General features: G+C 38.6%; 2 protein-coding genes across 2 annotated transcripts; one reads left to right on the forward strand and one right to left on the reverse strand.

Moving 5' to 3' along the window:
- Positions 1-328: 328 nt before the first annotated feature.
- On the reverse strand, positions 329-7,996 carry LOC113240030 (putative E3 ubiquitin-protein ligase UNKL). The gene is made up of 6 exons (XM_026477230.1): positions 7,765-7,996; positions 7,452-7,661; positions 4,357-4,640; positions 3,895-3,995; positions 3,558-3,795; positions 329-3,448 (listed from the first exon to the last, which is right to left on the reverse strand). The coding sequence occupies exons 1-6, from the start codon at positions 7,821-7,823 to the stop codon at positions 2,286-2,288; spliced, it is 2,055 nt and encodes a 684-aa protein (XP_026333015.1). The 5' UTR covers positions 7,824-7,996; the 3' UTR covers positions 329-2,285.
- A 597-nt stretch (positions 7,997-8,593) lies between these two features.
- On the forward strand, positions 8,594-9,828 carry LOC113239970 (histone H3.3). Its single transcript, XM_026477159.1, has 3 exons — positions 8,594-8,732; positions 8,899-9,186; positions 9,303-9,828. Exons 2-3 carry the CDS (start codon positions 8,905-8,907, stop codon positions 9,429-9,431), a joined length of 411 nt encoding a protein of 136 aa, XP_026332944.1. The 5' UTR covers positions 8,594-8,732; positions 8,899-8,904; the 3' UTR covers positions 9,432-9,828.
- Positions 9,829-13,857: the final 4,029 nt, after the last annotated feature.

Below are 13,857 nucleotides of genomic sequence, written 5' to 3' on the forward strand. Positions count from 1 at the left end.
AAACAAAAACTCACGACGTTCTAGCGCACTTGCAACCAGTATTGTTTTAAAAAAATTGTTATATGCATCCCGCCAGTGGCCGACATGCCCTAGAAAAATAATAGATTTTTATCAATCTGAATATATATTTGCATTATTTTAAAAAGGCGGCTGTGGTCATATTGCTTCTTGGATACGATACTCGAGGCTCGCTACTTCACACTTAAAATAATGTCCAATACAATTTGAAAACACTACTTACTCTATCATTATTAAAATCTAAGTTAATTTGTTATTACTATTATTATTATTATATACCGATACAAAAAACTTTTTAAGATTTTCAAAATATATAAATATTTTTAATGTAGTAGTAAAATTTAAATAATATTTTGTATAAAATGCTTTCTTTTCGTACAATAGCTTATAATTGTTTATGCCATACACATAGCTGAGTAACATAATTGATTTAATTGCTGTCAATATTCATCGGTATTGACCCAAAAGACGGTACTCCGAGGAGAAAATGAATTCACTATAACAAGTATTACACTAACAATTAAACAACAGGTTTAATTTAAATGCCAGCAGGATGATTTGTCAAAATCTAAATTGAAAAGTAGAAATTTGTTGAACCGAAAATCTAGACCCTGTTCGGGCCTGGGACTCTCCTTCCGTTTCTCCGCCCGTAACAAAGACTGTCACATAAGTAATCCTCGACTAATTCAAAAGATAATGTCAAGTACGAAGTCCTGTCTGACGGAGAACGGGAGTAGGCTCCCTGCTCTTTTGTACAGAAGTCACTTTTAAAAGTATAAATGATTAATACTAAATGCAGCCGATTATTACACCTACACCAAATAGAGAAATAAACATTAATTATACCCTTCTAACGATTACACGGGAATGTAAAACTTAAAAAATGCGCTACAACTAATAAACTCAACCAGTGTACCTTCGTTTGCATCAATATGAGGACCGATTTTTGAATCGTGCGTCACTTACACAACTTCAGACGATATAAAGTTTCTCGCTTCGACAAACAAAAAGAGAAACAAATACATCTAATGTCATATTCCCGATATTTAAAACATTTGTCCGAATCAAAAATTGGTCTTTGTGTAATAAAAACAGATTCCGGATGTTTTGCGCTTCTTACAGTATTCGATATATCAATATTGGTCCTTAAAAGTGACGTAATTAAAGGCAAAGTATTGTGCTAAAACAATCTGAGGAAGCAGAGCAGTCGCACTTGTCCTTACAGGTATATAACTTTAAAAAATAATAATAATAACGATCCGAGCGTCTGATTTTATTAGTACACATCCTGCTATGAACAAGCAAAATCTGTTTGAATATAGATATAAAACTAAAAGCTACTTTTATAATCTTTCAATAATCCATAATTACTAATAATTTCCTGTGGCCGTGCTTCCATCAATATCTGTCTAATATCAAAATTTGCAATATACATTTTTAAAATCTCAAATCACTACAAAATTGTTCCTTTTACGCGATCGTTGTTGCAAGCATGACCACCCAGTTAAGTCCACAATAAATCCTATAATATTATGATGATCAACCATCAGTAAAAGCAACAGTCCACTAGTACATGAATCTAAATAAAATTTGTTAACATCAAAAGCATATTTATTCTGTAACATTGAAAACTCCTACTGTGTGTCCCATGCACTAATTATATTCGTTTCATGAAAAATATTCAATAGAATATTCCTAGTTATAGATTAGTAGAAAACTGTTTGCGTCCGTCTCCACGTAACATTGGTTCAATGTTGATAGTCATGCAGTTACGGTGTACGTCATTTTTGCGCTACATTTAAGTTTCATTCGTTTTGATCGAATTCAAATGTTATTATTACTTTTATTAATTATAAGCAAAGCGCGTCATCTAAAAGTTTAATATCGTTTTAACTACACAAATATTTCTTTGAAATCTGAAAAACATGTAATATATTCAATCACCGAATAGGAAAATGCACAATGTTCTCTTACAATAGTCATACAAACGACAGTGGCAGTTTATTAGAAAAATCCTAAATCGCTTTTAATTTCATTCAGTAAATTCTCCAGAATAAGTCTTGCTCTTTTCTATAGAATTAAATACTCCTATATAATTATTATCGAGTGATATATTATATCCATTTAGACCCCATAACTATCCACATATAAAAAATATCAACGAAAGTATACGCCGATCCGGACCGGGGCCCGCACCGCCGGCGACACATCGGAAATTCGAAAGACTACACACGAGTAGAGAGCGACCATCTCCGGGCCCCGCGGCCCTACTGGTGGTGCTGCACGGGCGTCTGGCAGTAGGGGCACTCCTTGGTGGTGGCGGCGCAGCCGTCGCAGAGCACGTAGTGGTTGCAGGGCGCCAGCGTGACGCTGCGCAGCTGCTCCTCGCACAGCATGCACTTGGTGGCCGTCTCGAGGTAGAGCACCTTCTCGATCTCCTCCAGGTCGGTGCGCGCCTGCGCCTGCAGCGCCTTGATGGCGGGCAGCGGCAGCCCGCGCAGCTCGCGCGCGTCGCGGCGCGGGGCCAGCGCGCGCGCCGCCTCCAGCTCGCGGCGCAGCGACAGCACGTGGCCCAGCGCCTCGTCGCGCTGCCGCTCGGCCAGCGCCACCTTGCGCGCCGCCTCGTCGGCCTCGCTCTGCCACGCGGCGCAGGCCGAGCGCGCCTGCGCGATGCGCTCGTCCCAGCGCGCCGCCAGCGCGCGCGACGCCACCACCTCCTCGCGCAGGCGCGACAGCTCGGCCGGCGCCGACGGCGACGTGGCGAACTCGAAGGGGCCCGCGCTGCCGCCGAAGCTGCCCGGCTTCATGGCGTGCGAGTTGAACAGCCGCTCCGTGTCGTTCTGCGCGTAGCGCAGGAACGGCGGCAGCGGCGAGCCGCCCGCCGGCGGGCTGAAGCCGCGCAGCGCCGCGCGCGCCTGCGGGATGTTCACGGGCGCCGACCCGCCCAGCAGCCCCTCGCCGTCCGACAGGTCGCGGTCCAGCGTCGCCACGAGGTTCACCGGGTCGTCCATGTGCAGGTCGTCGAGGGCGTTGCCCACCACCTCCTGCAGCATGGTCGCGTCGAAGGTGGACGACGTCCGCTGCGCCCACGCCGACGGCTGCGGCTGCGCCTTGCCGTCCGGGTCGCCGAACGAGCCGAGCGACAGCATCGGGCGCGGCTGCTGCGCGCCGGCGGCGCCGGGCGGGCCGGGCGCGCGGCCGCCGCTCGACGCGCCGCTCGACGTGGACGCGCACTCCGAGTTCTCGGCGCTGCCGTTCGTCTGCAGGCCGGAGGGCGACAGCGACCGCGGCAGCGTCAGCGCGGCGCCCAGCATGCTCACGCTGTTCTCAGACTTCTTGTCGGGCGGCAGCGCCGACGACAGCAGGTCGGCCAGGTTGGTGCCGCATTCGAGCGGGGCTGCGAGCTCGCGAGCCGCACTGAGGTCTTCCGCTGCAAACGAACGAGTTCGTTCAACTGGGGCAAAAATTGTGAAATGGAGGTTTTTCGTCACGTTACAAATTCAAACGCTTCCTAAGTGCAACACTCCCGCAATACTCACGTTCGACATGAGCGAAAGCGCAGAAGAGTCCCCGGGGGCAGTAGCCGGCCTGCTGCACGTCGTTGCACTTGGTGGACTTGTAGATCTCAGGGTGGAACTGCTGCTCGGTGCGCGTGTGGCAGTAGCCGCACGCGTCGCCGGCCTCGCAGTTGCTGGGCTCGCCCCACTCCTCGCCGTGCTTCACGTTCGGGCACGGCGTGCTGCGGTACTTATATTTCCTCGGTGATCTACGTTTGTCCTGGAACAAGTCACGTTTTTAAACACCGCAGGGAATAAATGTTACATTAAGTAATTGTAATCGCCACCTTAAAAGGTTACTTCAAGAATATGTACTCACTTTACTATTGTGATACTGAGGGCAAGCATACCCTTGTCTACATAGCCTAGGAGGTCTTTTACATGGTTCTGTTTTATATGATGATAGCACGTAATTTGTATCTGAAACAAAGAACAAATCAGTCAACATACTTTATCAATGAAAATGAATGAACTATGAAAGCACCTAAAAATTCTATTACACAGATACAAGCATAACGATACCTCCAATAAACACTACGCCAACTTAATTTTTGGATCTGTTCTGTTTTTACTTTGTTTTATTTTTCTTTTTCTTTCACAAAATTGGTTTTTTTTTTCCAATTTAGTTTTTTGTTTCTGAAGCATGGAGGATAATATAGTAAATAAATAAGACTGTTTACAAAAATAACAGAAACTGACTAAAAAATGAAGTTGACGTATTGTTCAACTATAATATATACATCAGCAGTAGAGTTCGGCATTGGTGATTTTGAACCCTTACCTTGCCACTTAGGGTCTTCATTCATTAAATTTCGTTCCCTATCTAAAGCGTTGGGCGCGGCAGAGTCCCCATCTGCCGCATCGGGGTTATCTAACGCCTGCAGCTCTCTCACGTCCAGCACTGGGGGTCTTAGGTCTGGCGCGCCATGTGCAAAGGCGCAATGGGCCCCATTCTTTGTGCATAACCCTCGAGCATCCGTATCGTGTACACACATACATGTCTTGTAATATCGAAGGTGGTAACGGCGTTCCGTGTCGCCGGCCGTCCGGTGGAGGTATGGACATCTAAAACAAGTTACATAGATTATTTCCTGCAATTCAGTTGTTATTACATAACAGAAAGTCAAATAATCAGGAATCGGTGAATAAAAATTGTAATTAATATATAATGTATGTTTTGAATTATTTTTACTACACAGAATCAGATTGTTTTGTGTTAAATACTTGAGTTCTGCAAATTTCACTCCCTTTCTCAAAGGTGTCTTTTTCTTTGTAACACATGCAAAATTAAATTGGCCAGGAAAAGTGGAATGTCCCACAAATCAGGGTGTCTGGCAATGTTGCTACATACAGTAGGCTCCAATCTTTTTCAGATAATAAATATACTTTGTTGCCAGATATTCAAGCCTGTCATGAGAAAGGAAGAATCAATGGAACGACACTAATGAGAGATATTGCCTCAATGCCAGTGTGGTACAGCACATCAAGCTTGACACTTTGTACTTTGGACCGTTCTTATCTTAAGCGGCATAGAGTTGGATTTAAGTGTTTAGTGTCAAGATTGACATGCTATTGACCCTGTACTACATAGCAGGATTATAATGCATTTATGTCATGGGCATATTGGTGTCTCCACCGCCCCGGTCAATAATATATATGAGTACACGTCAACTATTCAAGTTTGTATAACAACTATGGAGTAGAATTCCCTGCCTGCAGACTTGTTCCCTGAATGGTAAGACTCGGGCCTTTTCAAGGCGAGGATGTGTATGCATTACTTAGGTGTGCATGCTCCATCATCAACCTCATTGTCACTTTCCATCAGGTGAGATGCGTAGTCAAATGCACTTGATCAAAAGTCATTTTCTATTTAACAATTTGTATTCATGTATATTAATTTCATCTAATAACCTGCCACAAAGAGGAACTAGTTTATAAATGATATACTGTTTTTGTCAAATGTGGAATTGTTTACCCTATTTTGATTTAATTTATGGTGTCTTGCCATTAGACATGTAGCTTGCATGCAGGCATGATAGACATTATTGCCTTTAAAATATAGATTATATTAATGAAAACCAAACAAAACTACACACATACATAGCACACATGCACAGTTTCACTGTCTGGTATCACTCAAAAGTTTTTTTCGATCTTGCGCCAATCACAAAACTCCACTGGTCTGTACTAACACATGTTCTCACAGGGTATCCTGGTTTGAGGATCTCATAAAACCTGCTACAGGCATACAGGGTGAAATTCCAAATGCTTTCTGTGTTATCGTCACCTACTGCTTCTCCATAGAAAAGCGAACAACATACTGACAAAGTTCAATGATTTATATGTATCCGTTTATGGACTGACGTGTTTCGTATGAGGTGATACAAGATTGTGCATGTCAGTGTTTCGACAGCAATGGCTTTTTGTAGGTATCATTTTATTTTTGTACTAAAGCTTTCTAACTATAAAAAAGCATGATTTAATAAAATTACTTTCTCTAAAATGGATGTTAGAAATGCAGTATAACAATTATCCTAACACTAACATAACCATACTTACTTTGGTTAAAAAAACATTCACAAACATAAATTGTAACACAATTACTAATGTTGACAAAATCCGCAGTCAGTGACAAAGTGTAATAATTGTATTGAATCAATACAAGCACTAAGGCATAAAGAAGAGGTAGTGACATTTTGGTGTGTTGTATTATTTAAGCATAGTCAATGAGTAGCCTTTATCGGGTAGTTTGATTGGTCAGAAAGATGAATACAGTAATACCCTGCATTGCGCGGCCCGCATAGCGCATTTTCGTTATAACGCCGTTGTCAAATTCGCGCTAAATTACCCCGCTTTACGCACATGCTTTGCTTTAGCCAATTTTCTTGGTAGGTTCTTTAATTTGAAGTCACATTGGTACTGCCCATTATCCAGTTGTGAAAGATATTTTTTAGGCCACTTTGCTAAGAAAAAAGAGCGTAAAAGCTCGAGTTTGGAGACGAAGATAAGTTTTAGAAAATATGGGTGCATTCTAGTAGCATGTTTGTCACAATATTCAGCTTTTTATTCGAACATAACCCGTTCTATCCCTGATAGCAGTCATTAGGTCAAGTTAGAGACTCTAGGGCGACCAAAGAACTATAAACTCCGTTTTACGCGAATTTCACTTAACGCGATTTTGTCGGGAACGCATCCCTCGCGTAAAGCGGGGTATTACGGTACTTCGTAATTTATATGGCTAATAGTTATTATATTTTATATAATGTATTATAACATAACCCAAATAGCAAAAAAATATTATTTATTAGAAAATATACTATTCAACAAGAAATTTCTTTTATAAGTTGACTAAAGACATTTCAAAATGATTGCTGGACATTATGAGGCTATCAACATGATGATTAATAAATAATTTTAATTTGTTATACTGCCCCTACATAGTAAAGTCCTATAGGGTCTTTTATGACATTTCTTGTATTCAGTTTAATCAAAAATTAATTCCAACACTTGTGTAAACATTAATAAATGCTAGTTATTACTCTAAAGTAGTAAATTAGTCATTGAAAACATCACATTTTGACCAAATGTTTTGCCATACATTGAGAACAATGAGACTCAGCCTTATAGCTCAACCACATTGAAAAGCGCTGCCAACATACAACAACTGCCGCCTCCCTAGCACACATTGAAATAGGTCGGATTATACACAAGATATTGGTAAACAAATTTGGTTTTTTGATGAACAACTTTTCGTATGAAATCATTACGCGCTGATAAAAATATCAATCATCAGATAAAGCATTTAACACAATTATCGTCATCGACGTAAACAGATTCGAGGAAAACAAAGCAATGACAAATAGGTACAATACTCACTCGTCCCCATCTTCGCAAGTACCCGAAGTCTCATTATATTTGGTACAATAGTTATCTGCGCTATAGTTAAACGTGCCATCTCTCTTCCTAACTGGCCTCCTTCTTCTCTGATTATTGAAATGCCAATGAAAACAAGTAAAAGGCCTATGTTGTGTACATTTGTGTTGTAGAAACGATGGACACTGCTCCACCCGAAATTCCTTTAGATATCTGCAAAACGGAAAGGCACAGTTCAATGAAACGCACACCACTCGAACTTCACGATTAGCACTTTCACATCACACTAAAATAACACAATAAACACGACATTTACTTATAATGATTTGGTTTTTCTGTTTGAGCTGTCAACAAAGGCTTTGATTCCGACGGCATTTTGGAAAACTATTATTGCGCCTCTCGTATCGCGCAGGGCACGCTCACCGTCGACCAATTAAAATTCAATAGGAGATCACGTGATACAATGTAATTTAGAAAGGTAAAAAATGTAAATAAAACTGAAAACGTAATAAAATTGTCCTAAAAGGACTAGACATTGTAGATTTTTACGGCCTTGAACTTCTAAAAATAATCTTATCGCGCTACGGTCTTGTGAAGAACAGAAAAAATTATTAAACGGAACTGTAACCATCTTTGACAGAACTGTCACGTCGTATGTTTTCTGTTTGTCTCCTTCTATTTAGGTACTGAATAGATACGTTAGAAAGGGGCAAAAAATAGGACAAAGTTTTTGTTTTTTGTCCTCGCCAAATTGGATCAATTTAAAATTTTTTTTAAATATATATCCATATATGAAAAGAAATCATTTTAAATGTTTCAATTGATATCTTTTATATTATAACTAATCTAAATTTATTTAATAACACTAGCTAATAGTTAGGAGTCTCAAAACAAAAAGAAACTCTGTCTCTCAGTGTTCAAGATAAGATTTGCATGGCTTTTTCATTTTCAATCATTTCAAATATTTCTCTAACCTACTTTATTTTAATTTCTAATGAGTAATTTCTCCGCTAGCAACATTGCGTAATTTCAGGCGTTAACCAATGAAAATGCAATATTAAAATATTGTCCCCTTTGGCAGCCAATAGAACAGCCTACATTATCGACCAATGAACAAGGCTATAACACTACTGGGCCTGCCAATAAGCTTCGAGAACATTGGCGTCACCGTTCGCCCGCCATTCTCCTGCCGCCATCTTGAGCATATGATCATTGTTCATAGTCGTTGAGCTCACGAATAAATTGTGGAAAAATTTGCTAAATCGCATTGAAATTTCATAAAAGGTGTGTAAAACAGTGCATTATTCCATTGTCTATTTCTGTATCTAAAAATTAATTCTCGGGAATTGCCTAAATCTTGTAAAACGCGATTGCTTGTATAGTGGTCAATCTTTAGCAATCGTTGTTTATTATGTTATATTTCTGAGTTAAATTGGAACTTTATTTTCAGTCAAATATGGCACGTACTAAGCAGACTGCTCGAAAATCTACGGGAGGTAAAGCACCCCGTAAACAGCTGGCTACAAAAGCCGCGCGTAAATCTGCACCTAGTACTGGTGGAGTGAAGAAGCCCCATCGCTACCGCCCCGGAACAGTGGCCCTTCGTGAAATTCGTCGTTACCAGAAGTCCACCGAGTTGCTGATCCGCAAACTGCCTTTCCAACGACTTGTGAGAGAAATTGCTCAGGACTTCAAAACTGATCTTCGTTTCCAGTCTGCCGCCATTGGCGCTCTGCAGGTGGGCATCACCATGACTTGTATTTACGCCATGTGCTATTTCATTTTAACTTTTACCATACCATCTATGGTTAATTTTATAATTACTTTTTAACAATAATGATTTTTGTGTTGCAGGAGGCCAGTGAGGCTTATCTGGTGGGCCTGTTTGAAGACACCAACTTGTGCGCCATCCATGCCAAGCGTGTCACCATCATGCCTAAAGACATCCAGCTTGCCCGACGAATCCGTGGCGAGCGTGCTTAAATTTATCTTATAGTGGTACCTTATCGTAAATTATTTGTAATTCAAATAGACATAATTCCATAACATTTTTATAATGTCTCACATTTAATTCGTCTTAACATAGTAATCATTATAATAAGGAGGCAGAACTGAATTTTTTTTTATAAATAATAATATGTTCTTTTTTAAGTAAGTTTTATTATGATTTTGGACAAGATTTTGTTGTAATTTGAAATTAACATTTCTCATCCATACTGCCAATTTCCCAACTTCATGAATCATGCTCATCTACTGATGATATTTGTCTTTTAATTGTTCTACATCAATTTCTTGTGCAAAGTCATAATCTTTTTAGTGACTCGTGGTATATTAACGTCTAGGTAGTGAATAGGTAAAATTGTCTGCCACATGTCTGTGTGAGGAATTTTTGAAGTAAATTGATGCACTTAAATGCTATGTGTAATGAGATAATTTGGTGTTAAATAAATATTAACTAGGATCAGTCATTTGTTTTATTGCAAAAACCATGAAGCCTGTCCCTGCAATAATGCATTCTTATATAGGTAGACTTTTGCAGCAATTGCACAACAATTATGCACATTGTGCAACATTACATCTAAACTTGTTATATATAGTATAGGTAAATTACATTATATAGTAAAGCTAGTGTACACACACAAAACAGGCGCTTTGACGTCGAATTGCGGACACCTGCCTGTTACACCAAGTAAGAGTAGTGTAACCATTTTTAATTTATTGAAATTGCATACTGCCCTCGGAACGAAAAAAGGCACAACTGCTGTTTAAAGTACGCAAAGTTGTGCCTTTTTTCGTTACGAGGGCAGCATATACATATAAGGTATGCATAAGTAAATATTTTCACTTGATATTACAGATGAACAAGAAAACCAAGAACGTATTAGATATCGTTGAAAAGAACTTGGTATACATGAAATGGAATGACACGGTCAGAATTACGCAGAAATTGCACATTGTGCAACCTTACATCTGAACTTGTGTATAGGCAAATTACATTATAATGAGGGTAGCATTTTTAATTTATTGAAATTACATGTAAGGTACACATAAGGTTCATTTATCTTCACTGTATATTAGATAAATATGAAAAAATCCCAGTCAGTACCTATTTCAGTATCAATTTACATTGTCCCGGAACGGAATAGCCGCGGAAATTCTCGAAACGCGCAAGACTTCTTTATAACATACAGGACATATTTCTTGGGTCGCGTCGTAGGTACCTGTATGCCTATAGTGTTACAAAAATTCGCTCCCATTAAACGTAAAGTACCTACTCTGTACTCCCATTCCATTCCATTCATTTTTAACTGCCTCCGTGGCCGAACGGTTACCATGCCGGACTGCCACGCAGAGGTCCCAGGTTCGATTCCCGGGCCGGGAGAAATAGTTGTATGGCCTACAATTATTTCTCTCGTGAGTTTGGGTGTAATTTGTGGTTGTCTATGTGTGTGTCCATGGCACCCGCGACACAGGGTTTTCCCTAGTGCGGGGCTATGTTGAGTGTGTGCGTTATTTATTTATTTATTTATTTATTCCGCAGCAATGTAATCTGTGACTCTCGGGCAGGTATTAAAAATGCATAATAGAATGGACCGATATTAACACCCTACTCGAAACTGCTTTCTTTATATATTCTGTAATCTGTGTTAATATTAACAAAATTAGTCTTGTATAATGCATCATTTGAGTACCTAGGTATGTACCTAGTAAAACTGTCTACTCATCTAATAAATAGCACTCAAACGCACGCTCGTGGTCAGTTTAGATGGTATCATCCACTATAATATCTTTCTAATTTGTAGTATCATCTAAGATATCTTTATTCTAGCCCACAAATTAGAAAGGATAGTAAGTAGTTCTAGCCTATTAACCACAGACCATATTTAAAATGCCCTATTAACATAATGGGAACTTGAGATGCACTTAGCTGTTTATTATTTATACAGCTTTTAATAAGCCTAGATGCCTGGAAAATCGCAAGGAGTCATTTCCGAAAGCACTAAGTATTAGGTACAACCTCAGAAAGCTATATATTATGAAGGTACCTATTAATGTATTTCTTATCTGACATTTGTATACTTATGTATGTACCTACACATTTATGTTAAGATACTGTATGTATAACTGTACTTAATTGTTACAGGTGTGCCTAATCCGATTGTACTGCCATAATTAAAAAAAATCCTTTTATGCTGTATATTCATTAAAATTTTCACATGTATATCTTGATAAGATATTGTTGTACTAATTAACTACAATCAACTAAGTGTAGTAAGTAAAGCGGTAAACATTTTTTTAGGTTTAGAGGGTTTAGATTACTTTTTTATCAGAGCTTTAGACTAAATTTAAGTGAACCAGAACCATAACTTTCAATCTTGTTTTGTTATCTACATTAATTTTCTTTAAATTAAGTTTAATTTATTTAATTTTCTTTAAATTAAGTTTGTATAGTATTGAACATCCTTTTGTTTAATGAATAATGATGCTTCTGTACTTTATAAAAGTCATAAATAAACTTATCATGTATTACTAGGAATAATAATAATGTACATTATGTTATAGTATGCCAGCAACCTACTAACAAATAAATGAGAATTAAGAATAATAGGTGGGTGTATGAAATGACTGATGCTATTGCTACCATGCTTCCAACATTAACAGGAAGTATGTTTGTAATACATATAGATACTGTTCTTATCATAAGCACGGCAGAGTGGAGCAAGATTTCAGGAGCATAGGAGGAAGCCTGTAGTCTTTGCCTACTCCGGTGGAAGATAGCCATGATGGTAGGAATAAATTTACGAATATATGTATGTGTTACAGCTATGGTTGTTGCTGATGCAGATTCATTACACATCAGCAGATGCTGATTTTATGAATTTAAAAAAGCTAAAAACATTCATCTTTACTGAAACTATTAACATGAAAAATCTTTCTTGTTCTCTTTGGTATCGTGACAAAATATTATTTCAATGATTTGTGACCGTCAGGATGGCTGGTCGCCTGTGGCGTCTGGCACTGAATGTATATTCAAGAATTGCTACCTTTTCTAAATAATTGCTACCTATGATATATTCTGAGAAATTAAAAATTATTTCACCAGCCATTCTGACGTCAGGATGGCTGGTCTTTGTTCAGCATAAAGGGAGCAGATTTTCCAGAAGTATGTATTACCAATAATTGCTACCTTCACGAATTAAAGGTATATGCTTCATATCTACATTACTTAAAAAAATATAACCGATTGAAAATTTTACGAAAAAGTGCCTGACTAAACTAAAAAAGCAAAAGTTTTTAGTTCTTTATTGCCATAATATAAAGGGCAGCAGTTTAACTATTATTTCGAGGCGAACTAGTCTGGTGAGGTAGGTAACCATCATAACTCAATATGTGTGTCATTTGTCATAAGTGGATAAAATTGTTTTAGTTTAATTTATCTGAGGATTCAAAGGTTTTGCTATTGCTAATATTGAGTTTAATATTTATGTTTCTGGTTTAAGCAGTGTTTGGTGACATGAAAAGAGGGACGAAGTTTGTTGTGCCACTCGATGAGCAAAAAAATGCATTACTGCAAAAAAAGTTTTTTCCAGTAAATCCGATTTACCGCCGCCTAACGATCCACTGTTTAGTGAAACTAGTACCCTTTTATCACATAAAATTTCCACACAGGCACTATATCTTTGCGTAAAGAAAAATTTCGACTTTTTCTTAAGTGAAAATTTTCGTTGTGAAGATCAAAACAAAATTCTGTCTAATGATAATCAATTAAAAAAGGAATACAAGGACGAAGTAGCAGTCAGTAAAACAGTAATTTATAATTTTATTATTGATACCTATCAGTGGGAACGAACGCAACCGTTAAGTAAACGTATAAAGTTAAATCATGGACCTGAGACTGTATTTAGAATGAAACATCGCTTGCATCAGTGCACCCACGCACTTCTCTCTTTTTTTCTCTTTTTCGCGAAAAGATTTGGGAGGTTCATCCCATTGCACACAGTTGGATATTTAAACAGTATTCTATTTCTAAGAATAATAAAATAACGTGCAATGGAATTATCAGAGAATATGAGGCTAACACAAACATTATAATTAACTGGCCTTCGAAGAAAATAGCCCTGTGTAAGTGCACTGTAACAAACTACGATAAAGATTTAGTTCATACTTTTGCTAAAAAATTAACACTATAATTTTTTTAACAAATATACATACAATTACATATCGAGTTCTTAGGTTTTCGCGATTGTTACACATAGGAAATGAAACTATTTTTCCGGATTTAAATCGCGTATATTTGTTTTTTTGAAACAAACCGACGTTTCGGGCCCTTTACAGGTCCCATAAATTTACAGGACCCGTACAGGGCCCGAAACGTCGGTTTGTTTGAAAAAACAAATATACGCGATTT

This window comes from Hyposmocoma kahamanoa, unplaced genomic scaffold (assembly GCF_003589595.1).
Source record: "Hyposmocoma kahamanoa isolate Upper Pololo Valley unplaced genomic scaffold, ASM358959v1 119, whole genome shotgun sequence".
NCBI classification, from domain to species: Eukaryota; Metazoa; Arthropoda; class Insecta; order Lepidoptera; family Cosmopterigidae; genus Hyposmocoma; species Hyposmocoma kahamanoa.

Coding starts and splice junctions, on each gene's coding strand:
- LOC113240030 (XM_026477230.1), bottom strand. CDS start 7,823: ATGCCGTCGGAATCAAAGCCTTTGTTGACAGCTCAAACAGAAAAACCA. Junction 3,996..4,356: donor TGAAGACCCTAAGTGGCAAG/GTAAGGGTTCAA, acceptor TCTTTGTTTCAG/ATACAAATTACGTGCTATCA. Junction 3,449..3,557: donor CGCTTTCGCTCATGTCGAAC/GTGAGTATTGCG, acceptor GTTCGTTTGCAG/CGGAAGACCTCAGTGCGGCT.
- LOC113239970 (XM_026477159.1), top strand. CDS start 8,905: ATGGCACGTACTAAGCAGACTGCTCGAAAATCTACGGGAGGTAAAGCA. Junction 9,187..9,302: donor CCGCCATTGGCGCTCTGCAG/GTGGGCATCACC, acceptor TTTGTGTTGCAG/GAGGCCAGTGAGGCTTATCT.